The following is a 23,544-nucleotide window of genomic DNA, read 5'->3' as shown; positions in this document are numbered from 1 at the left end:
GCCAAAGTACTGTTTGATCAGTTTGTGTTATATCCAGAAGCATTTTGAAAATTTTCTAGGTCCTTTACCACATACAGATGCTGGGAGCTGCCCAGGTAGTGAATTAAGGCTCCAGAGTTATGGCCTTCAGAACCCCACCCCCAATTGGAGGGCCACTTCCTCCAGGTAAGATAAGTCACACTGGAGTCTTACCTAGGTCCCTTCTGCTCAGAAGTTCAGAGTGTAGCTAAGCATAAACCTTTCCATGGGGGAAAAAACATCAACATCTGAAAACATCAAATCTCCACTGCCTTGATTCCTTTGTTCAAATAATTGGGCCCAACCCAGAACTAGACATTGCAAGAAGTGTGGCCTCTGCCCACTAGGAACTTTCGATTCGATGGGGAAAACAGCCACATAACTGGTGGGCTTGTGTCCTAAGATATGGATGGGGTTTTTTTGAGGGATGCAGTGGCAAACGGAATTGGTAACCAAGAACCAGGAAGTCTGTCCCAGTGCATGTGTTCAGGGACTAACGATGAGAAAGGTTTCGGTGGCTTTAGTGTCTGGGCTGTGAAGGAACTGTTCCCATCAGAAAGCAGCCACAGGACTGAGTTCCCATTGTCCTCCAGTATCTCAGTTAAGGACAGAGCTCAACTCCACTCCCCACAAGAAAAATACTTATAAAGACACACCTTAGCCCAAGGCCATAGAAACAGGCACTCTTTATAGATCTGTCCCAGACTTGGGGTAGAATTAACCATCACTAACTCGTTCATTTGGAGAGCAAAGGCTGAAGGGAGTGTACTGGGGGATCTCTGCCTCCACCCGAACTCCAGCACTACTGCCAATTCACCCTGGGGTTCTGCAAGAGACAAAAATCTTAGCTAAAAGAGATGGAGAGAGAGAGCTCAGTGGTTAAGAACACGGGCTGCTCTTACAGAGGACCCAGATTTGATTCCTAGCATCCACATGGTGGCTCACAACCATCTGTAACTCCAGTTCCAGGGGAATCTGATGCCCTCTTCTGACCGTCTTGGGTGCTGCATGTACATGGTGTACTTACGTACATGGAGGCAAAACACCCATGTCTATAAAAATAAATCTTTTTTAAAAATCATCCCCAAAGCATGAAAACCTTTGAGTTTGGAGCAGTCATGCAAACTCCTATGCATCTGGTTTTCCAGACTAGACTGGAGCCTCAGCATCTTGTGGAAGCGCTCTGACGCCCACTGGCTGTGGTGACAGCCTGTCAGCTCCATCCTCCTAGCTCCCTGGTTAGACTGGGGGCTCGGACAAGGGAGGGCTTTGGCCAGAAATGCTCAGTAACACTTAAGAAGTAACACAAGGTTCTATGTTGCAGGAGAGCTACACAGACAGAAAACCAGTGAAGAAGCCCTTATTCACAATAGCATATCCCCAGTGCAAAATACCAAACAAAATAGAGGTGACTTGTGTAGAAGATCTATTGAAAAACTCTAATCCTGGGGCCAGGGCATAGCTCCATGGTAGGCTGCATGTTTAGAGACAGTAGTAAATCTTCAGAGTGTGTGTGTGTGTGTGTGTGTGTGTGTGTGTGTGTGTGTGTGTGAAAAAGCCAAACTCTAGTGCACACAGAAGTTTCACTAACAGTAATTTCCAAACTGCTTCATCAACTTTCATAAGCAACCACACACATGGGAAAAGAAATATAATGTCATCTCACCCACAAAAAAGCAAAAGGAAGGTGTAGTGGGACAGCCTTTATGCTTCAAGAAAGGCACAAGGTTGCCTTGTTTGTATCCTGTTGCTACACTGCCCAGTATGTCTATGCTCACCCACTGTGAGTAGGCCACCCAGGGGGAAAAGGACCTGAACAGATACACTGATCACTGAGCTGGGTGGCAAGAGGCGGCATAGCCAAGCCTGGTGGCACTCATGTGTAGTCCCCAATGTTCAAGAGACTGAGGCAGGGCTGGAGAGATGGCTCCGAGGTTAAGAGCACCGGCTGTTCTTCCAGAGGTCCTGAGTTCAATTCCCAGCAACCACATGGTGGCTCACGGCCATCTATAATGAGATCTGGTGCCCTCTTCTGGTGTGCAAGCATACATGCAGGCAGAACACTATATACATAATAAAATCTTAAAAAAAAAAAAAAAGGCTGAGGCAGGAGGACTGCTGTGGGCTACAGAAAAATGAAAAGATTGGGCCCTCACTATCATGTCTTATATTACAAACAGAGCCTGACTCCCTATCCCTAAAATATCCCTTAGCCCCAGATCCCTAAAACCTTAGGAATAAGCAAGAAAGCCGAGGGAAAGGCACTGAGAGGATATGTACAGGTAAACTCTAGAAGTAAGACAGATTTGAAAATATTTAGAACTGGTAGAGCAAGACAGGAAATGGTAATGCTTGGTGAACGTGGTCAGAATGCACGGTACACTTGGACAGAATTGTCATGATGAAACATCACTTATACAATGAACGTACACTAAGGAATTTTTTAAAAACTGATAGTCGGTGGGAATGTGCTCAGTGGCAGAGCACTCGATAGAAAATGTACAAGCTCCTGGATTCAATCCCTAGCACTGAAAAAAGTCAAAACAAAACATTGTTATAATAACAGGTCCACTTTATACTATGATTCCTATGTGCTTGCACACACAATTTTGTCCACTTCAAAGTCCATTTTCTACCTTGCTGTGCATCCGTCAACGGCCAGCAGGGGGCTCTGCTTAGCCACTTTTCTTGAGGCCCCCAAGGTAACTGATGAGTCAGAGCAAAGACTGGGGCTGCACTGCCCTGTCCACCCTGCAGAAATGGGACAGCACCACGTGTGCCCTGGGCAATACAGTGTCTGCTAGCCACAAGCAGCTGTTGAACATGTAACGTGTGATTATGAGGATTAGAAGTACTTTTTTTTTTTAAATGATATCACTGTCACCCCAACTAACTGGAACTCACTGTGTAGACCAGGCTGGCCTCAAACTCACAGAGATCCACCTGCCTCTGCTTCCTGGGATTAAAGGTGTGCATCACCACACCCAGCTCTGTAAGTGAAGTTTTTGCTCCCAAGAGGTGATCAGAGTGCTTGCTGTCTTCAAGCTTGAGGACCTGAGTTTGAATCCCCAGTCCCCACATAAAAAGCTGAGTGTGGCTGCACATGCCTGTAACCCCAGCATTAGGGGATGGAAATGGGTGGATTCCCCAAGCTTGCTGGCCAGCCAGCCTAGCAGAATCCACAAATTTTCCAGTTCAGTGAGAGACACTGTCTCAGGGCAGTGAGATGAAGACAGATGAGGACATCTGACTGACACCCTCCTGTGACTGTCCTCCTCTGGCGTCAGCGTGCACATGCATGTACACTGACACTTGCACACTTAAGATCACATACTACAAAAAGGGGGGGGGGCGAGAGAGGTGCATTTTCCACTCTGATCACTCGATTGAATAGGTGTGGTTCATAGCTGCCAGGCTGCACAGAACACCACCACAGAGGCTCAAGACCACACGTCTGCTCACAATTCTGTACTTCCTCATGCTTCCCCAAGCCATGCGGGTCAGAAGGAACTGTCCTCTGCCCGTAAGAAGGTGTCCCGGAAACACTGGCACAAACGACACCAGTTGCCCCCATGGAGAAACTTATGTCTTCTCAGCGGAAGACATCCTATCATGCCTGCTTTGACTGCCTCCCAGGCTCAGATGTCCTCAGGCCCCAAAACCAAAATCCCATGCCAAAATTAAAAGGCTCTTTATCAGTCTCAATAAACAGTTCAATAAAAATCAATTTTAAGAAAAGACAAAGGTAGAAAAACTGGGCAAAGAATATGAATGAGTAATCCAGAAGTACCACACACTGCTAAGTACTGGATGATGAAGACGTCCACATGTCTGTTAGTAACAGGGAGCGTGTACTGGCTAGTTTTATGTCTACTTGACACAAGCTAGAATTAACTGAAAAGAGGGGACCTCAATTGAAAAAATGCCTCCCTAAGATCCTGCTGTGGGGCATTTTCTTAATTAGTGATTGATAAGAAAGGACCCAGCCCATTGTGGGTGGGGCCATCCCTGGGCTAGTGGTCCTGGGTTCTGTAAGAAAGCAGGCTTGATCTCTGTGAGTTCGAGGCCAGCTTGGTCTACAGAGTAAGTTCCAGGACAGCCAGGGCTGCACAGAGAAACCCTGTTTCAAAAAACCAAAAAGAAGAAAAAAAAAAATCAAGAAAGAAAAAAGAAAGCAGGCTGAGCAAGCCAGTAAGCAGCGCCCCTCCACGGCCTCTGCTCCAGCTCCTGCGTCCAGGCTCCTGCCCTGCTTGAGTTCCTGTCCTGACTTCCTTCAATGATGGACGGTGTCAAAGTGTAAACCAAACGAACCCTTTCCTCCCCAAGTTGCTTTTGGTTATTGTGTTCCATCACAGTGACGGTAACACCAGCTAAGACACAGAGCAAGCTGAAACAGTGAGATACATTGTTATTTTCTTGAGATGGGGGGTCTTGCTTGCTTTGTTGAATTCCTGGGCTGGGACTACCCGTGTGAGCTACAGCACCTGGCTTGGATGCCCTTTCACCTGTCAAACGAGCAGATAGATGATTAATACCTAGCGATGAAGCCCACCATGGGGCAGTGGGCTCACGTGTGCACTGGGTACCACTTTTCTGTGTCACCAGCCTTAAAGACATCTCCATTGCTGTGGAACCACTCTAGGAGTAGAACACAGGGAAATAAGTAACGAAGAGGCTGTGACTGATGTTAGAACCCCTGAAGACAACCAAAATGTTAGGTTTTCTACATTCGTCTAACACAGTGGTTCTCAACCTTCCCAATGCTGCGACCCATAATACAGTTCCTCATGTTGTGATGACCCCCCAGCCATAAAACTATCTTGGTACTGCTTTGAAACTGTAATTTCGTTACTATTATGAATCGTAATGTAAATATCTGTTTTTTCTGATAGTCTTAGGCAATCCCTGTGAAAGGGTCATTCAGCGCCCCCAAAGGGGTCAAGACCCACAGACTGAGAACTGCTGATCTGTTTCCAGAAGCTGGCCATTTCCATTATGTGGCCTTTGAAAATGGATACATCCTGAGAGTGTAGCTCAGTGGTGGAGCGTTTTCTTGTAGGGCTGGGTTTGATCTCTAGGACTGTAGAAAGGGAGTTCCAGGACTGCAGTTCCAAGAGCCCTGGCTGTCTTGGAACTCACGCTGTAGACCAAGCTGGCCTCGAACTCACAGAGATCAGCTTGCTTTCTTACAGAACCCAGGACCACTAGCCCCAGGGATGGCTCCACCCACAATGGGCTGGGTCCTTTCCTACCAATCACTAAGAAAATGCCCCACAGCAGGATCTTAGGGAGGCATTGCCTCAGCTGAGGTCCCCTCCTTTCTAGCTGTGTCAAGTAGACATAAAACTAGCCAGTACATGCTTCCTGTTCACTAACAGGCATGTGAACTTTTTTTTTTTTTTTTTTTGAGATAGGGTTTCTCTGTGTAGCTTTGTGTCTTTCCTGGAACTCACTCTGTAGCCCAGGCTGGCCTCGAACTCACAGAGATCTGCCTGCCTCTGCTATGAACTTCATCATCCAGTGCTTAGCATCAATAACATTTCTGTTGAGAGGGAACACTTCTAAAACAATCAAGAGTGTTGAAGTTGCATATGAGGGTTAGTCCCCAGTTATATAAATAAAAAACTGTGTCTACATACAGTTTAGAGGATTTCAGTGAAGATGACCATGAAGGGGAATGCCACCAGCAGTAATAATGATGGGTAAGTTTCGTTTAAGTATTTACTTGTGTTTTTACAGGAAAAGTGACAGCTTTAAAAGTTAAAGTCAGTAACACATAGGTATGAAAATGAAACCCATTACTTTATATGCTAACTTTAAGTTTTCTTAAATAAAAAATTTTAAAAAATAATTAGGTTGTCTTAATCATACTGTAAGACAGTCATGATGATGGAGTTGATTCAGATGGTGGGTGAACCACCTTGTCCTGATGTTTTTTGTTTTTTTCCTTTTGTCAAAAGGTAGGTTTTTATTGAGCATAGTGGTTAATCCCCGAGCTGGGGAGGCAGGTTCCCGGAGGGTTGCTGGAGCTCACTGGGCAGCTACCATCGCCTATTGTGGCAAGTCCTAGGTCCTAGTGAGAGACTCTGTCTCAAAAAACAAGTTGGAGCCGGGCTATGGTGGCGCACTCCTTTAATCCCAGCACTTGGGAGGCAGAGGCAGGCGGATCTCTGTGAGTTCGAGGCTAGCCTGGTCTACAGAGCAAGTTCCAGGTAGGCTCCAAAACTACACAGAGAAACCCTGTCCTGAAAAAAACCAAAACCAAACCAAACCAAACAAAAAGATCACGTTGGAGGATCTGGAGTAATGTGATGGCTGTTAGTTAAGACACTTGCTGCTCTCCCAGGGGACCTCACTTCAGTCCCTTGCACCCATACTGGCCTGTATGCAGCTCTGCATCTAGGGATCTGACATCCTCTTCTGACCCCCTCAGGCACCTGTAGGCTTGTGGCATACTCTTGCCCAAGCATATACACATACACATAAGTAAAAATAAATTTAACAAGAAAGCAAGATGGCTTCTTAGGAATGAATTACGCATGCCCCACAAGCATGTATGTGCACATGCTCACACAGGAACACTCGCACAATGGGTTTTTAGCTAATTTAGATTCCAGGGGTCTGGGTTTGTTCCACCTTCTTTGGAGGAATATTTGCAGGATTGACATTAAGAGGGCCTGGCAAAGGGAGCCAGGAAGGACAGCCATCCCTACAGCTCTCCCTTCCCCTCTCAGGACTTCTGTCACAGCTCACAGGCTGTCTGCATTGTCAGTCTGGTGAGACAGCTCTCAGGCTGCTGAGGGGCCTGAAAACATACACGTGTGCACCAGCACACAGGGCCAGGAGTACACTTCTGAGCCCAGGCACCGTCCTCAGTTCTTTGGGCTCCCAGCCTCCTGCTGTCTTCCCATTCTCCCTCACCTCTGTGTCTTTGACTTTTTTTTTTTCCTGCAACTCTTTTTCTGAACTTCAAACAATCCCTTCAGCCCTGAGAAGGGGGGCTGGTGTCCTGGCCAGGACAAGGGGAATGGATGGGCAGGGCCTCACCACTCGCCATGAAAACACTTGTGAAGGAAGGGCCGGGTGACGCTCTGTGCCAGCAGAGCAAGGGGGGCAGCTCGCTCAGGAGGGCTTCTTGCATGAGGTGACCAAGGATGGAACGGAAAAGGGAAGACCAACCATAGAGAGGAACAGCCCGTGGCAGCTGTGAGTATCTACTGTAGAGCTCCACGTGGAAGGTGGAGTCGGCACCACACCATCCTGGTATACAGTAATTGCTCAGCGAAGCAGGACCTGTGTGTGCACACCAAGGGCACTACTCCAAAAGGGGCCTTCAGCCCAGGCTGAGGACTTGGGGGGTTCCTGTTAGGCAGAAGGAGCAACAGAGGAGAATGCAGACCTATGCAGCCTTCAGGGTAGCAGGGGGGGTAATCTGCATGGGAAACTCTGAAGACTCTAGAGGTAAATGCTAGTGCCCCATGCCACAAGGCACCTTCAGGGGCCCTCTCTGCAGCCGGTAACCGGATGTAGAGCCCAGTGGAGCAGAATTTGGAAGGTTTTGCCATTTTCTCTTAGAATCTTTAAAGGGACAGATGTGGTAGCACGTGCCTTTAATCCCAGAACTCCTGGAGCTGTGTAGCCCAGGCCAGGCAGGGCCCATCCCCCCGGGGCCTGCTGGTGACTGGAAGTGTGTGCACACTCTGCACTCTGCAGCTCAAGACAGGTGACAAAGGGAAAGAATTTTATCACCTTCTCCTCTCCAAAGTGATAATTATTCATGGTTTGAGAAATATCTGCAGGCTGTGAGGAGGAAGAACCTGTGAGTCCTGCCCCATTTCTGGGCAGCCTGGATAGTGAAGTGAAGACTCGTGGACTGACTAAAGAAGAGATTGCATCCCTTTGGGGCTGGGATGAAGCTTAGTTGGTGAAGAATATGCAAGGGGCCCTGAGTTGCATCATCAACAACATGGGACAGCACAGGCCTGGAATCCCAGCACTTGGGAGGTAGAGGCAGGGGGATCAGAAATTCAAGATCATCATTGACTACATAGCAAGCTGGAGTCCAACCTGGGCTACATGAGATCCTATCTCAGCGATACATTCCCTGTAGACTGGCTCTGAGCCTGCCTACACAGACACATGGATAGGCCACTGTGGGTCAGACCCTGGGCAAGACACAATGCACACAGCTCTCATTAAATACCTCCCAGATCTCTGCAGAGTAGAAACTATAACCCCTGCCTTCCAGACAGGAAAACTGACAGGAGCATCATGGGGCTGAAAGAGCACCAGACCTCGGCTCGGCTCCGCTGTTGATATGACTTAGTATCGACAACTCATACCGCATGCTGTTAATGCCCACGGCTGTTGGACTGCCACAAACCACCCAAAGCTTGGTGGCTTAGAAAACAGAAATGTCTTCTCCTTTCTGGAAGTCAGGAGGTCATGTGCATGTGGTGACAGAGCTGAGGCCCTGCAGAGGCTCTCAGGAGAGTCTCTCCCTGGTCTCTTTAACTTTTGATGGCTGCTGGCTTCCTGAGCCGTGGCTGAAGAGCTCCTGTTTCTACCTGTGGTCATGACACCATCTCGGGTTGTCGAGCTCCCCTCTGATCCTTCACGAGGATTCATGAGGTTGCAGCTAGGACCCTTACAAAGGAGCGCGTAGACGAGACCAATGGGACAAGGCTTCCTGTAGGAGATGCCACCTCCACAGAATCTGGAAGGGAATTGGCCACAGGAAGTGGAAGAGGCAGTGGTAAGAGTGAGTGACACCCCCCCCCCCAGGTCTGGAGGCAGGAGCTAGGGAGCTTCCAGTGGTTAAGGAGAGGCAGGAGTCAGGTGTGGTGGTAAAGGCCTTTGATCTCCGCACTGGAGAAATGGCAGGAAAATTGTGAGTTTGGAGCTAGCCTGGGCTATGGAGTTCAAAACTGTCCCAGGAGTCTGGTAAAGGTGTGTGTGTGTGTGTGTGTGTGGAGGGGAGCTTTGGGATTTGCTTCCATTCTGCCTTTGTGGAGAACTTGGAATGTAGCCGTGGGCTTCGGACTTGGTTCCCCTTGGAGCGACCTGAGGCCCCACCTAAGCCAGTTGAGGTGAGTGAGGCCTCCTGCTTCCCAGGTCTCCCTTCTGGGGGTCGTGTTGCAAGAGTGGGTTCTGAGAGACATTCTTGCAGCTCCCACCAAGGGGCAAACCCCAGCTGCCACCTGCCTTTCATTTTATTTTATTTATTTATTTATTTATTTATTTATTTATTTATTTTGGTTTTTCGAGACAGGGTTTCTCTGTAGTTTTGCGCCTTTCCTGGAACTCACTTTGTAGACCAGGCTGGCCTCGAACTCACAGAGATCTGCCTGGCTCTGCCTCCCGAGTGCTGGGATTAAAGGCGTGCGCCACCACCGCCCGGCTGCCTTTCATTTTATATTCATTCATTCTTTATTCATTCATTCATTCATTCACTCATGTATTAGTACTTCACAGAGAAGCATCCAGCTACCAGAAAGAAACCCACTTCTCAGAACAGTACACCTCCCTCTCCAGTGGGCTGACATCATGAACACACTATGCCCTGACCCTCAAGCCCTCGCTCACAGCTTTCTTCCTAGGGAGCTCTGACCTCAAGAAGAATAAGAGCTGGGAACAGCCTGGTTCACCCCTGGAGTCAGGACTACAGGGAGACTCAGCAATCCCTGCACAACATCCATATTTGAGAGTCGCCCTGAAGGTCCGAGTGGAAACTGAGGCTGCGAGAGGGGAGGACCTGCAGTCCTTGTGCAGAACTGGATCAAAGTCCCCTGCGCTCCCCTGTCCGGGACACGGAATTGCTCTGGGCTCCTGTAGGGAATGGGGCTGACTATCTGCTCTGGGCTCACACTCGATTGGAGATGCGGGACATGAGGTGACTGACCAAGACCTATCATGACCTTTAGAGTGTCCCCCACACGGTGAGGGACATGCTCACTCTAGCAGTTTCAGAAATATGTGGGGGTTTGGAAGAAAGGCTCAGAACATAGGTGAAGCAGAAAGACAAGGCTTCCCCGAAGAAGAACACCGTGCTGATCTGGAGGTGTGCTCAGGCCAGGTGTGTGCGCGAGTACACTCCGGAATGGCTGTCGTGCTGAACAGGGTGGGAGCCCCCCAGGCTGCACCAGGGCTCTGCAGGGCCTGGCGAAGCTCAGCTGAACTTCACCAAGGAGGCAAGATACGAGTTGGGTCACCACGCTCAGGATGGATTCCTGGGCTCTGAGCTTAGAGCCCGCGAAGTGCGAGAGGACACCAGCTCCGGGGTCCCAAGCCATAGGTATTCCCGGGTCCTGGCGACACCAAGCCTAACGGAAGCCCTCCTCCTTTCTTCCTGCCACCGACTTTTAGTCCCCTCCACTCGCCACCCTTCCAGGGTCCCCGCGCCTCCTCACCGCGTCCCTTCCCTTGCCCTCAACAAGCTGCGTGGCCTCTAGGCAGCATCTCAGCTTCCCGGGAAGGGAATGGTAGCAATCAAAGGCCCTGACGTAGGGAAACACCTGCAACACCCAGAACCGACAAAGAGGACGCGTGCACCGGCGGGTCGCGGGGTGCACGGGCGGCGCGGGGAGCCGGACCTCCCTCCCCCGCAACCCCCCCCCCCCCCGCATCTCCCCCACCACCCCCACCACGGGTTCAGGTCTAGGAGGGGCGGGGCCTGGGGCGGCTCGGGTCCTTTTGTCTGCAGCCCCGCCCCGCCCCGCCCCCACGCGGGCCCGCGGCGCGCGGCAGACACGAGCGGCTGACACGAGCGGCCGCCGCGGGCGGAGGCTGCGCGCCGCAGACCCGGGCGGTGCGAGCGCCATGGCGGCGGCCTCGGCGGCGGCGGCGGCGGCGGCGGCCTCGGCGGCGGCCTCGGCGCGGGGCTCGGGCTAGCTGCGGGCGGCGCGGATGGCGGGCGGCGCGGGCTGGGCGGGCGCCCCCGCGGCTCTGCTGCGCTCCGTGCGCCGCCTGCGCGAAGTGTTCGAGGTGTGCGGCCGCGACCCCGACGGCTTCCTGCGCGTGGAGCGCGTCGCGGCGCTCGGCCTGCGCTTCGGCCAAGGCGAGGAGGTAAGGAGCTCGCGCTCGCGCGCGCGTGCGTCCCCAGGTTGGGGGGGAACCGCGGGGACCCCGTGCTGTGGTCCCACCCCGGGGGCCTGGTGCGTCGCGTGGCACCCCCGCGGTGGCCGGCCCGGCCACCGGCCCTGCCCCTCCGGGCCGTCCCCAATCCGAGGAGCCCTCACAATCGAGCCTCTGGACGCCCCCTCCCCACACACATCAAGTCGCAGGGGTATGTGTGCACCGCACCAGGCCTAGGGGTGACAGGGACAGGTCCTTAGCTGCACCTCCCCAACCTAGAACAGGAGGTGTCTGCTTGGGGGCCACCCTGGATTCTGGCCCAGTTCCTAGTGACCTCCCACTCAAGCTGGATGGGCAGGCCTGACTGGCAGCGGGCTGTGCTGGCGGCCGCCGGCCAGGCCAGGACCGAGCTGAGGAGTGGTGAGCTGAGCCTCTGGTGTTGGTGTAGGGCCGCATGGGTGGCACAGAGCAGCATTGTGGGGGCTGTTTAGCCTGTCTGAATGGCAAGATCTGAAGTGCCAGTGTATCATGAATAACTGCCCATTGGGCTAGTGTCCTCTTGCCATCCACACAGGATGTGTGTCCGTGTCTGAGGGGAGGACAGGGCACTGTGTTCATGTAGCCGTGCAGTGGTCCGCGTCTTCTGGATTCAGAAGCTCCGGCTGAGCTTTGGGTTCCCAAGGCCATCCGAGACCTCAGGCCCTATGTGGGGAGCTTGGGACCTTGGTCCCAGATGTGTACTGGGTGGCATTCTGTTCTCAGGACAGATCAGGGTGGCATTTTCGAACATGGGAGGAGCTGGGCCATGACCAGTGGGGCTGGTGCCTTCTTGTGACCTGACAAGTGGGAGGTAATAACTATCCCTTTCTAGGTGTCTGGGCACTGGCCAGAACCTGGGAGTCCCCGAGAGCAGGAGGTGGAGGAGGGAGGCAGGTGTAAGGACTCCGGTCCCCCATCCCAGGGAGCTTACTACTGTTCCCTCTTGAAGCCCATTCTCTATGTCTTCTGTGCTTTGCTCGGGGACATCTGCTGCTGCCGCCTCTGCCTTTCTCCTACAGAGGTTAGCAGAGTCTCTCTTTTTGGCCAGCATCTCCCACCTGAGCAGACTGAGCAGCTCCTAACACAGGAGACCACAGGCTGAGCAGCCCCTAACACAGGAGGAGACCACAGGCTGAGTGTTCCCTAACACAGGAGGCCACAGGCTGAGTATTCCCTAACACAGTAGACCACAGGCTGAGTATTCCCTAACACAGGAGGCCACAGGCTGAGTATTCCCTAACACAGGAGGCCACAGGCTGAGTATTCCCTAACACAGTAGACCACAGGCTGAGTATTCCCTGACACAGGAGGCCACAGGCTGAGTATTCCCTAACACAGTAGACCACAGGCTGAGTATTCCCTGACACAGGAGGCCACAGGCTGAGTATTCCCTAACACAGTAGACCACAGGCTGAGTATTCCCTGACACAGGAGGCCACAGGCTGAGTATTCCCTAACACAGGAGACCACAGGCTGAGCAGCCCCTAACACAGGAGGAGACCACAGGCTGAGTGTTCCCTAACACAGGAGGCCACAGGCTGAGTATTCCCTGACACAGGAGGCCACAGGCTGAGCAGCCCCTAACACAGGAGGCTGCAGGTTGCTGGTATGAAGCCTTCTTGCTTTGGTTGAAACCTAGAACTCTAGACTCAAGAGACCCCGAGGCGTGGGAATGGCCTCCCTGCAACTCCTGGCAGGAGGCCAGAGTCCTGTGACCATATCCCCAGGCTGGACAGACACCTGCTGTCCTTAGACCCTGCTCCCTCTACACTTGAGAAACAAATCTGCTTGTCTCTTAGCCGTCCTGTTTCTGCACAGGGACTCACCTGGGTTTCCCTTCTGCACTGTAGCCTCTAACTGTGAAACCGTCTCTCCTCTGCCCCTGTTCCTGCTTACCCTTTCACCCCTGTCAGCCTGAAGCCATTTCCAGCCCATCCAGCAGGGGCCAGATTCTACAGATGTCATTGATGAATTGTCTGATTGTTTTCCTAGCACTAACAGGGCTGGACCTGGTTAATACACACACACACACACACACACACACACACACACACACACACACACACACGGGGTGGGGATCCCTTTTCAGTGGTTCCACACACTCTCTGCTCACACCAAGTTTCTGGCTACTAAAACCTCCAGGGATCTGTTAGAAAACTTCTGCCTAGGCAGCAATCCTCCACCCTGGGTCTGGCCAGTGATTCCTTTATTTACTAAATGATTCTTATATCACAGCCGGAGTTTCTGTGGACTAGAGTAGGTTGCAAATGTGGACAGTCAAAAATAGATCTATTGTATTCCTGTCGCCTAGGGAGGTGACCAGAGCGTCCCTGTACTTACATGTAGCTTTCTGCATGAAATGAGATCATACTGCACCATGTATTCTAACCCAGCTCCTCCCCCAAATGATCCTCACATTTGAGCTGACATAAACTATCAGCATATTTGTTATGTAGACCCTTTCCACATTTCTCTATTTAGCCCCAAAATGTCTACTTCGGATTTTATTTTATTTTTATTTTTTTAAGCTTGTTTTCTCTCTCCAGGACTGTGCAGTGCACGCAGTCCACGTGACTCTGGCACAGTCCCCTCCAGGATCCTGACTTGTTAAAGGGGTCAGGCCTCTTGTCTCTCATTAGTTTCTTAAATCTAAGCCTGTGGCGCATCCCACATTCCTACTCAATTTCGTCATGTTTCCTCCTGAGCGCCTCGGTCCTCACTGCTGTCTGTGCAGGAATCCTCCGGCTGAGGGAGAAAAGATGCAGGGCAGGACCACGGACAGGGCCTGAGGCTCGGTGGGGCTCTTCTGCTGTCTCTATACAAATTATCAAATACAGCGGAGCCCTGTTCCTCAGAGATAGGGTTCCTTCCCAAAGTGCTGTGGGCTCAGACTGTTTTTGTTTACACATCTGCCTGTGACATTGATTCCCCAACCCATTGGTGCTCTAGAGACAATGATTGATTATTTCTTAGACATGAGGTTCACTGTCTATACTTTACTAACCGCCCTGGCTACCAGGCAGATCGGGATCAAACACAGTAGGTTTTAGAGTATGAAATACATATCCATGAGAGCATAAATAAGTAAATGAATTAATAATGCAAAAAGCCCCCGTACAGGAGAAATCCTGGAGCCAAGAATATACTCAGAAGGTAAAATGCTTTCCTGGCATGTATGAACCCTGGATTTGATTTGCAGAACTACATTCAAAACAAAACAAAAATAAGGATATGGCTGCATAAGATTGGGCCCATCAAAATCCTGTCATGGGCTAGGGAGGAGCTCACAAGGCCCCAGCTCTCCACTAACATTTATAGGCAGTTAATAGTCGCCATGGGGGAGGGGCTCATGAGGACTTTCTCTCCCTAAAGAGCTACAGACAGTTAATGGTTGGTGGGCAGAGGAAGAGCCATATTCTTTAATGATGTAGCCACTGGTAAGGTGGCTGTGCTCCTGTAAATAAAACCTCTCGCCCATGTTCCTGTCAGCAACCCTAATGAAACTCATTTGGTCTCCAAGAAGAGAAATGGGGTTGGGGGAGGACATGAGAGGGAAGGTGGGTCGCTGGGAAGAGGATGATCAGTGGGTGGAGGGCAAGGGGTCAATGGGGGATGAAAATGATCAAAATACATACCATACATGCATAAAATATCATAACAAACCCCAGTATTATGTATATTAATACAGGTTAATAAAACAATTTGGGGGGGGCGGTTTCCAGACAGGGTTTCTCTGTGTAGTTTTGGTGCCTGTCCTGGAACTCACTTGGTAGCCCAGGCTGGCCTCGAACTCACAGAGATCCACCTGGCTCTGCCTCCCGAGTGCTGGGATTAAAGGCGTGTGCCACCGCCGCATGGCCAATAAAACAAAATTTTAAAGGCATCACACACCTGTAACCCCAGCACTTGGCAGGTAGAGGCAGGAGGATCGGAAGTTGAAGGTTGGGGCTGGGAAGTGGCCTGAGTGGATCTCCTAGATCCCACAGTGGAAGGAAAGAGATCTGGCTCCTGAAAGTTAACCTCTGAGGGCCATGTATGTGCTGTGTGTGGCACCTGTATGTCCACACACACCGGAGAAAAAGAAATTCAAGGCCGTCCTTAGTTACATAGGGAGTTGGAGGCCAGCCTGGGATAACGAGACCCTGTCTAAAAAAAAAAGGTGCTCGCTTCGGCAGCACGTAGACTAAAATTGGAATGATCCAGAGAAGATTAGCATGGCCCTGTGCAAGGGTGACACACAAATTCGTGAAGCGTTCCCCATTTAAAATAAATAAACATATGATTTGTGTGAGATAATTCCTCATCAAGGAGGGAACTTGACCCCTCACCCCTTGGGCAGGAGTTATGCCTTGACTTCCTAGGAGTTTGGTGGGAGAAGAGGGAAAATCGACAGTGGAGAAACCTGACAGATGCCACCCCAGAATGTCACCAAGGTCAGTGCCAGCCCTCACTGAAGGGACAAGAGTGCTTCACCAAGCTCACAACTATGGTGGTCGCCAGAGAAACAGTGGACAACCCCCAGCACCACCTGAGGACATCCCACCAGGCACTGACCAGAGCTCCTTAAAATGGCCAAGGAGAGTGATGAGTGTGTCGTGTGACATCCTGGATGGAGTCCTAGGACAAGAAGAGGACACTAGTTAGACAGTCAGGAGGTCTGAAGGATGGACTTCATTGATCATGGCGTGTGCCTACCAGACTGGTCTCCTATAGTCCCCTGATTTGATGACTTAAGGTCTTGGTGCCACCCTGAGGCCTCTGTCAATGGGCAGGAGGAAGCACTCAGGTGTGGGGCTTTGGCAGGTGCTAGGCATGCCCCTGCCTCTCTTGTTGGGATCTCTGCAGGATGTGTGGACCTGTGATGAAGGTGAGTTTGATTTTCAGACTTTCTAAGCAGCCAGAGGTGCCCTTGGAGGATGTAGTGGGTAGGGAACCCTGAAGTGAGGAGGCTTCCGTGAGCTCCTCTGCATGTCTGGCATGTGGGTTGGAACTTCACCACATCCTGCATGGGTGTGGAGCGGCCTTCAGTCCCAGCCCAGCACTTAGGCCCAGGAACTCTCCCCAGCACTGGAGTGGAAACCAGAAGCAGAGGAGGAGGAAGGAGATGAGGTTGTGGAAAGAGGTGGACAGAGGGGATCTTAGCCTGGGGCAGCATGATAGCGAAGCTGGGCCAGATGAATCCTGTGGGTGCCCAGGTCTGATGGCCCCACAGGGACACCCCGGCTGCCTCTCCTTCCTAGGGTCAGGGAAGAGAGAGTCTGGCAGCTTAAAAGTGGACACCCTTAGGGACCCTGCTAAAGATCCATTACTCACAGCTTCTATGATCTCAGGGACAGGGTAGCAGAAGAAACCAAGCCCCCAAAATTTGTATGCCAGGCCTCCATGTAGGCACAGCCCACGTTATTGCTGCGAGAATGTCTCTTCTTCCCTTTGGACTAATGCCCTGTGTCCAACCCACATCTTACTGCTCATAGCTTAAGGCACAAAACTCAGAAAAGATTGACAGCCTTCTTTAGACACAGGTCATGTGGCCTATAGTGGACACCGTTCCCCAGAAGGCCCCAGGCTAAAGCCAGTTACCTGGGCAAGGCTGCTATAAGGCTCATCTGCACAGAAGCAAAGCCTGAGAGGGGAGGAGCTCACTACAGCTGTGAAGTAGCAACCAAAATCATTGTATGGTTGGGGGAATTGTATTAAACGTGGCAGCATTAGGAAGGCTGAAAACCACTGTTCGAAAATAATCCTGCAGAGTTAGGGACTCACCACTTCCAAAGCCAGGCCATTTTGTATAGGTAAGGCTGTCTGAGGTCTCTTTCATACAGTGACCTAAGGCTGTCTCCTAGTACTCCATCTGCTCATCCTTCTATCCACCTATTCACCGTGCCCACTAGGGCATCCATTTATCTGGCCCTTCTTCCATCATCTACCCATTCATCATTTCCTGTATCTGGGCACCTACTTTACAGATCCATCCATCTACCTAGCCACCTGTCAGCAAGACCTTCATCCATTCCTCATTCATTGTGTGCTCACCCACTCACTGTCTTAGGATTTCTGTTGCTGTGGTGAAACACCACATCCAAAGCATCTTGGGGAGGGAAGGGTTTATGTGGCTTACATTTCCGTATCACTGTTCATCACTGAAGGAAGTCAGGACAGGAACTCAAACAGGGCAGGAACCTGAAGGCAGGAGCTGATGCAGAGACCATGAAGGAGTGTTGCTTACTGGCTTGCTCTCCATGGTTTGCTCAGCCTGCTTTCTTATACAACCTAGGACCACCAGCCCAGGGGTGGCTCAACCTACAATGGGCTATGCCCTCCCACATCAGTCATTAATTAAGAAAATGCCCTGCAGGCTTCTGTACAGCCTGATATTAGGGGTGCATTTTCTTTATTTTTAAATTTTTATTTTATGTGTATTGGTGTTCTGCCTACATGTGTGTCTATGTAAGGATGTCAGATCCCCTGAATCCTGGAGTTACACAGTTGTAAGCTGCCATGTGGGTGCTGGGAATTGAACCTGGGTCCTCTGGAAGAACAGCCAATGCTTTTAACTGCTGAGCCATCTCTCCAGCCCCGGCATTTTCTTAATTAAGGTTTCTTCCTCTCAGATGACCTTAGCTGTGTTAAGTTGACAGAAAACTATCTAGGACACCCACCCTTCTCTAGCCATCTGCCTGTCCATTCATCCACCCACCAATTCAGTCTTTTTTTTTTTTTAAGAATTATTTATTTATTATGTATACAGAAGAGGGCACCAGATCTCATTACAGATGGTTGTGAGCCACCATGTGGGTGCAGGGAATTGAACTCAAGACCTCTGGACGAGCAGTCAGTGCTCTTAACCTCTGAACCATCTCTCCAGCCCCCAGTTCAGTCTTTACTGCTGTAGTGCATCAGGCCAAGTACAGACTCAGGGGGGTAGGCCTGGCATTTCCATCGGGTGCCAAGCGACTGTGTGTAGTAAAGTCACAGGAAGGGCAAGGAGAGAGAACTCAGGCCTGAACAGGGGCAGATGGTGACCAGAGGGACGAAGCAGGACTGTCTGGTTCTTATGTTTAGAAGGACAGCCACATCCCGGCACAGGCTGTCCTGGCGGGCATGAACTATCTTCATAATTTCTCACTTCCACAAGCTGTTGCTGGTGGTAGGGCTGGGGTGGTCCTGAGAAGAGCTGCAGCCTGGATTCTTTCTAAGGGAGCTTGTTAAGACGGACGGACCTGCCCGCTTCTCTGTGAAATGGAGCTCCCGGAGCCGAAGAGTTGACTTAATGATGGCCTTTGCAGAAGACTCACATGGCAGCTCACTGCCAGCTGTAACTCCAGTTCCTCAGGATCCAGAACCCTCTTCTGGCCTCCTTGAGCACTTGACCTGCACACAATACACCTGTGTATGTGCAGGCAAACACTCATACATGTAAAAAAAAAAAAATTTTTTTTCCGGAGCTGAGGACTGAACCCAGGGCCTTGCGCTTGCTAGGCAAGCGCTCTACCACTGAGCTAAATCTCCAACCCCTAAAAATTGTTTTATTGCTTTTCATGTGTATGGGTGTCTTGTCTGCATTCATATCTGTGTACCATGTATTTTGCCTGGTGCCCAAGGAGGCTGGAAGAGGGTATGGAATTCCCTGGAACTGGAATTATAGACAGTTGTGAGCTGCCATGTAGGGCTGGAAACTGAACCCAGGTCCTCTGGAAGAGCAGCCAGTGCTCTTAACTGCTGAGCCATCTCTCCAGCCCAGATATGTTTTTTGTTTTTTTGAAACAAGGTTTCTCTGTGTAACCTTGGCTGTCCTGAAACTCACTCTGTAGACTATGCTAGCCTCAAATTCAGAGATCCATCTGCCTCTGTCTCCTGAGCGCTGGGATTAAAAGAATTTGCCAAACTGCCTGGTTTAAATTTTTAAAATAATCTTTCCAAAAAGGATTCATAAAGTGGAGGTCAAGGCCATTCTTTGAGGGGCTGTTTGGAAGGCTGGAGATAAGAAACACACACACACACACACACACACACACACACACACACACACACACAACCCAGCATAGGCTTACTGCACCCTGTGTGAGTGCCCTGGACTACTGAGGTGTCTCTGCTGCCCTGGGTCCCAGGATGCCCCCCGCCCCCCACCCCACCCCCGCCCTTTCTTTCTTTTTTTTTTTTTCTAAGATTTATTTATTTATTAGGTATACAGCATGTATGTCTGCATGCCAGAAGAGGGCACCAGATCTCATTACAGATGGTTGTGAGCCGCCATGTGGTTGCTGGGAATTGAACTCAGGACCTCTGGAAGAGCAGCCAGTGCTCTTAACCTCTGAGCCATCGCTCCAGCCCCCCCTTTCTTTTTTTTAAAAAATTTGTTTATTTTGTTTGTTTTATGTGCACTGGTGTTTTGCCTTCATGTGTGTCTGTGTGAGGGTGTCAGATCCTCTGGAACTGGAGTTACAGACAGCTGTGAGCTGCCGTGTGGGTGCTCTGGAAGAGCAGCCAGTGCTCTGAACCGCTGAGCCCTCTCTGCAGTCCCCACGTCCCTTTCTGCATGGTCCTTTCCACTGCGGGCTCCCTCGCGCAGAGCAGAGTTCTTCCAGCCTGCCCTGGTGTTTTCTGTGGACAGGAGGAATAAGGGACAGACAGAGCCCTGGGCCCAGCCTTTGTGTTGCTTCATTCATCCTTCAGCAGCCGGAAAGCTCTGGGAGCCCAAGTGACTTGGGCAGCAGCCGCGGTGAACACAGGTCCTTCTGGTTCCAAAGCTGCCTCCTCCTTACTGCGTGCAAGAGCTGGGGTCTTAGGCGCGCAGAGGTGGGGGATGGGAGAAACCTCAGCAGAGGGGGATTCCTCTGGCCTTCTGTGGCTCGGTTAGGGGCGGGACTGAGCGGAAATAGGCCGGGATCTGTGAGCCTCTTCGCAGCGCAGCAGCCACCTAAGTGTTCTGGCAAGACCGGAGGCTGGCCTCGGTGGAAGGCCCAGGGGCCGCCGGACTTGAGGCTTGGGGTTGGGAGGCTGCCGGTACCCACATCCCGTTCTGGTTCAGACCATGGTTAAGCAGGCCCGAGGAGGTTTTCTCAAGGTTCTCTCAGCTCTAGCCAGTTGACTCCACCTTCCCGAGGGAAGGGGCGCTGGCTGCAGGCACCTCCCTGACTATGGTACTCCAAGAAATCACTCTGTGCTTCTGCCCCTTGCTGCGGTGGGGCTGCTGACGGCAGTGCTTGCCGGGTCCTTTCCGCTGTGCCTGGCACGCAGTGAGAGCCCAGGTGACTGTTACTCTGAGCGCAGGCTGTGGATTGATGGGTAGGGTGTCCATTTCCCTTTCCACGTGCCTTTTCTAGCGCCTGCTCCATGTCGCATTTTGGTGGCTACAGGATCCACAGATGAGCAGGACATTCCTTTCCATAGAGAGATTCCCTAACGGGGCAGGAAGGCTAGGGGAGAAACCTGGGTAGTTGGTTTTTTGTTTGTTTGTTTTTGAGGGGGTGAGTTGGTGGCTCTTTTAACTTGTGTGTGTGAGTGTGTGATTTTTATTGACAGTTTGTACTTGGAAATGTTGGTGGGGAGCAGTGTGACACTTCAGTACATACATGTATTGTGGAATGAGCCAATCAAGCTAATTAACCCACTGCCTCTGTTCTCAGCACTTGGATTTGGTGAGAACATTGAAAACCCACCTTGGCACATGCAGTTGCATAATTATTAGCTGTAGCCACCTTGCAAAGCAGTAGACGATCAGAGCATAGTTCTCCTGTCTAACTGGACCGTTTCCTGACCCCCTCCTTCGCACAGTGATCCCTTTGGCTGGTATCACTCAGTGCACTAGGAATCCTGGCAGGGTGAAGTCCCAGAGTGCAGCCCTCCACAGGTGACACCCTCCACAGAGTGAAGGATGGTGGGGCTGTAGCTGAAGCTGGGGCCTAAGAGAGGACTCGGTCTGTTCCCACTGGGCTGGGCTCCTTTGGCCCTGCCCCTGTCCCTTGGGCCTGGCTGCTAGCCAGAGGATTAGACTGTGGTGTGGGTGTCTCAGAGACCCTAGCCCGAATGCACACTACCAGCCACTCTCCCCGTTTAACCCAGAGCCTTCAGCGTGCTAGGCAAGAGCAGGGCAGTGAGCTACACCCTCAGCCCTTCATGTTCATGTTTAACTGCTGCCGTGACTGTTGTTACTGTGTGTGTGTGTGTGTACACATGCCTGCGTGTGTGGATTCATGCATTGCTGAGATCTTGGTCTGCTTCTGCGCTGTCCCCACTCGGTCTTCTGAGGTTCCCCCCACCCCCACCCCACCCCCGCCCCAGCTCATGGATTCTTTCCTTTCTGATAGGCTGTGATCCAGGTCACTGTTCTTCTGGATGCTCAAAGGTTTCCTTCGCTTTGTTGTAGTGTAGAATTGTAACATTTGGATATTTTTATTTGATTTTTTTTTTAATTTGTGGTGCTAAGGATGGAACCCATGGCCTTTACCACAGACCCACATCCTAACCCGTCACTTCCTTGCTTTTTGTTGTTGTTTTGTTTGAGACAGGGTCTCATGTGACCCAGGCTGGCCTCAAACTGTAGCCAAGGATGACTTTTTACTTCCAGTCTTCCTTCTACACCTCCCAGGTGCTAGGATTACTGGCATGTACCACAGATTCTGTTTAGGTGCTGCAGATGGAACCCAGGCCCTTTTTTTTTTTTTTTTTTTTTTTTCCTGAGACAGGGTTTCTCTGTGTAGCCCTGGCTGTCCTGGAATTTGCTCTGTAGCCCAGGCTGGCCTCAAACTCACAGAGATCTGCCTGCCTGTCAAGTGCTGGGATCAAAGGCGTGCGGCACCATATCTGGCCCCGTTATTGTAGTAGGCTTTCTTTTGGGCCACCAATCAGCTCCCAAATCATGACACGGAGACTTATTATTAGCTGTGAATGCCCAGCCTTAGCTTAGGCCGGTCCCACTAGCTCTTATAACATACTTTAACTTGTTTTTCTTCATCTACATTTTGCCTTGGGGCTTCTTACCTTTCTTTCATTCTGTATTTCTTACTCCATGTCTGGCTGGCCCTGGCGTCTCCCTCTCTCTCTCCCTCACCCTCCCTCACCCTCCCTCACCCTCCCTCACCCTCCCTCACCCTCCCTCACCCTCCCTCACCCTCCCTCTCTCTCCCTCTCTCTCCCTCTCTCTCCCTCTCTCTCCCTCTCTCTCCCTCTCTCTCCCTCTCTCTCCCTCTCTCTCCCTCTCTCTCCCTCACCCTCCCTCACCCTCCCTCACCCTCCCTCTCCCTCCCTCTCCCTCCCTCTCCCTCCCTCTCCCTCCCTCTCTCTCCCTCTCTCTCCCTCTCTCTCCCCCTCCCCCTCCCCCCCCCCTCTCTCTCTCTCTCTCTCACGTCTCTCCTCCTACTTATTTTCTCTGCCCACCAGCCCCACCTGTCCTTCTACTGGCTAGTTATTGGCCGTTCAGCTTTTTACTAGACCAATCAGGTGCCTTAGGCAGGCAAGGCAACACACCTTTATGTCATTAAGCAACTGCAGCATAAACAAATGAAATACACCTTTACATAGTTAAAGCAGTAGCCCACAACATAAACAAATGTATCTTTGCCTAGTTAAACAGATATTCCAAGCACATTTATCCTATTTATTATTATTATTGCTTAGCTACATGTTACTGGCATATAGGAATATGATTTATTTTTGTCAGTGTATCTCTTATTTCACCATTAGTGTGAATTCATTTATTCTAGTGATTTTCCAGTTAATTTATTTGGATTTTCTAGGTAAACCTGTCCTCTTCAAAGGTAATTATTGCCCTTCCTTCTGAGATGTGAGATGGGATGAACATGGAAGGCTTGTCCTTTGTGAGAAGAGGGAGAGAGGCATGCTGGGACATTGGCTACATGGCCCCATCCAGAGTCAGGAGAGCAGGCTAGGCTCAGGCAGGTGGCTGGCCGCTGCCAGAGTAGCAGGCCGCGTTGGGTGGGAGGCGATGGCTCCTGCCGAGGTTGGGGGCTGGTGGGAAGAGGGCTGGCAATAAGCAGTCGGGTGTCTTCGCTGCAGATCTGCTGAGACTTGAGCACATCCAACAAGACATCCAGGACAGAAGTACAGAGGAGGAGAATGGACAGGCTGATCTGGGCTTGGGTGACAGGCACTAGCCTTGGGTACAGAGTTGGCCTTGCGCATCCAGAGCAGCTGTAGGACCCAGGCAGCTCCCTGACCTCTGCAGTGGTCCAGACTATTGGGAGAGCCAGCAGGTGTGAGGGCTGGCAGCGACAGAGTCAGGACTCCATCGTTCTCTGCTTATCACGTGAAAAGGGGTGTGGTCCTGAGAGATGGTAGAGACACTTGCATGCAGGCCTCACAGCCCGAGTTTGATCCCTGGATTGTATAAGGTGGCAGGAGGGAGTTGACCTCTGACCTTGCAGCTACATACACACACACACACACACACACACA

At 51.2% G+C, this 23,544-nt stretch overlaps 1 protein-coding gene and 1 non-coding gene across 4 annotated transcripts in view; both read left to right on the top strand.

Moving 5' to 3' along the window:
* Positions 1 to 10,908: 10,908 nt before the first annotated feature.
* The window catches only part of Rab11fip4 (RAB11 family interacting protein 4), a 113,686-nt gene continuing 101,050 nt past the window's right edge, over positions 10,909 to 23,544 (top strand). For all 3 annotated transcript variants that reach the window (XM_052755641.1, XM_052755640.1, XM_052755639.1), the window contains exon 1: positions 10,909 to 11,082. In XM_052755641.1, the coding sequence (XP_052611601.1) occupies positions 10,924 to 11,082 (159 nt within the window). In that variant the 5' untranslated portion in view covers positions 10,909 to 10,923. The remainder of the gene's footprint in view (positions 11,083 to 23,544) is intronic.
* Positions 15,290 to 15,395, top strand: LOC128123501 (U6 spliceosomal RNA). The gene has a single exon (XR_008222683.1). It is a non-coding gene; the product is annotated as a U6 spliceosomal RNA (small nuclear RNA).

This window comes from Peromyscus californicus, unplaced genomic scaffold (assembly GCF_007827085.1).
Source record: "Peromyscus californicus insignis strain IS unplaced genomic scaffold, ASM782708v3 Scaffold_3__1_contigs__length_106647218, whole genome shotgun sequence".
Taxonomy (NCBI): Eukaryota; Metazoa; Chordata; class Mammalia; order Rodentia; family Cricetidae; genus Peromyscus; species Peromyscus californicus.
This window is presented reverse-complemented; position numbering and strand designations above follow the sequence as displayed.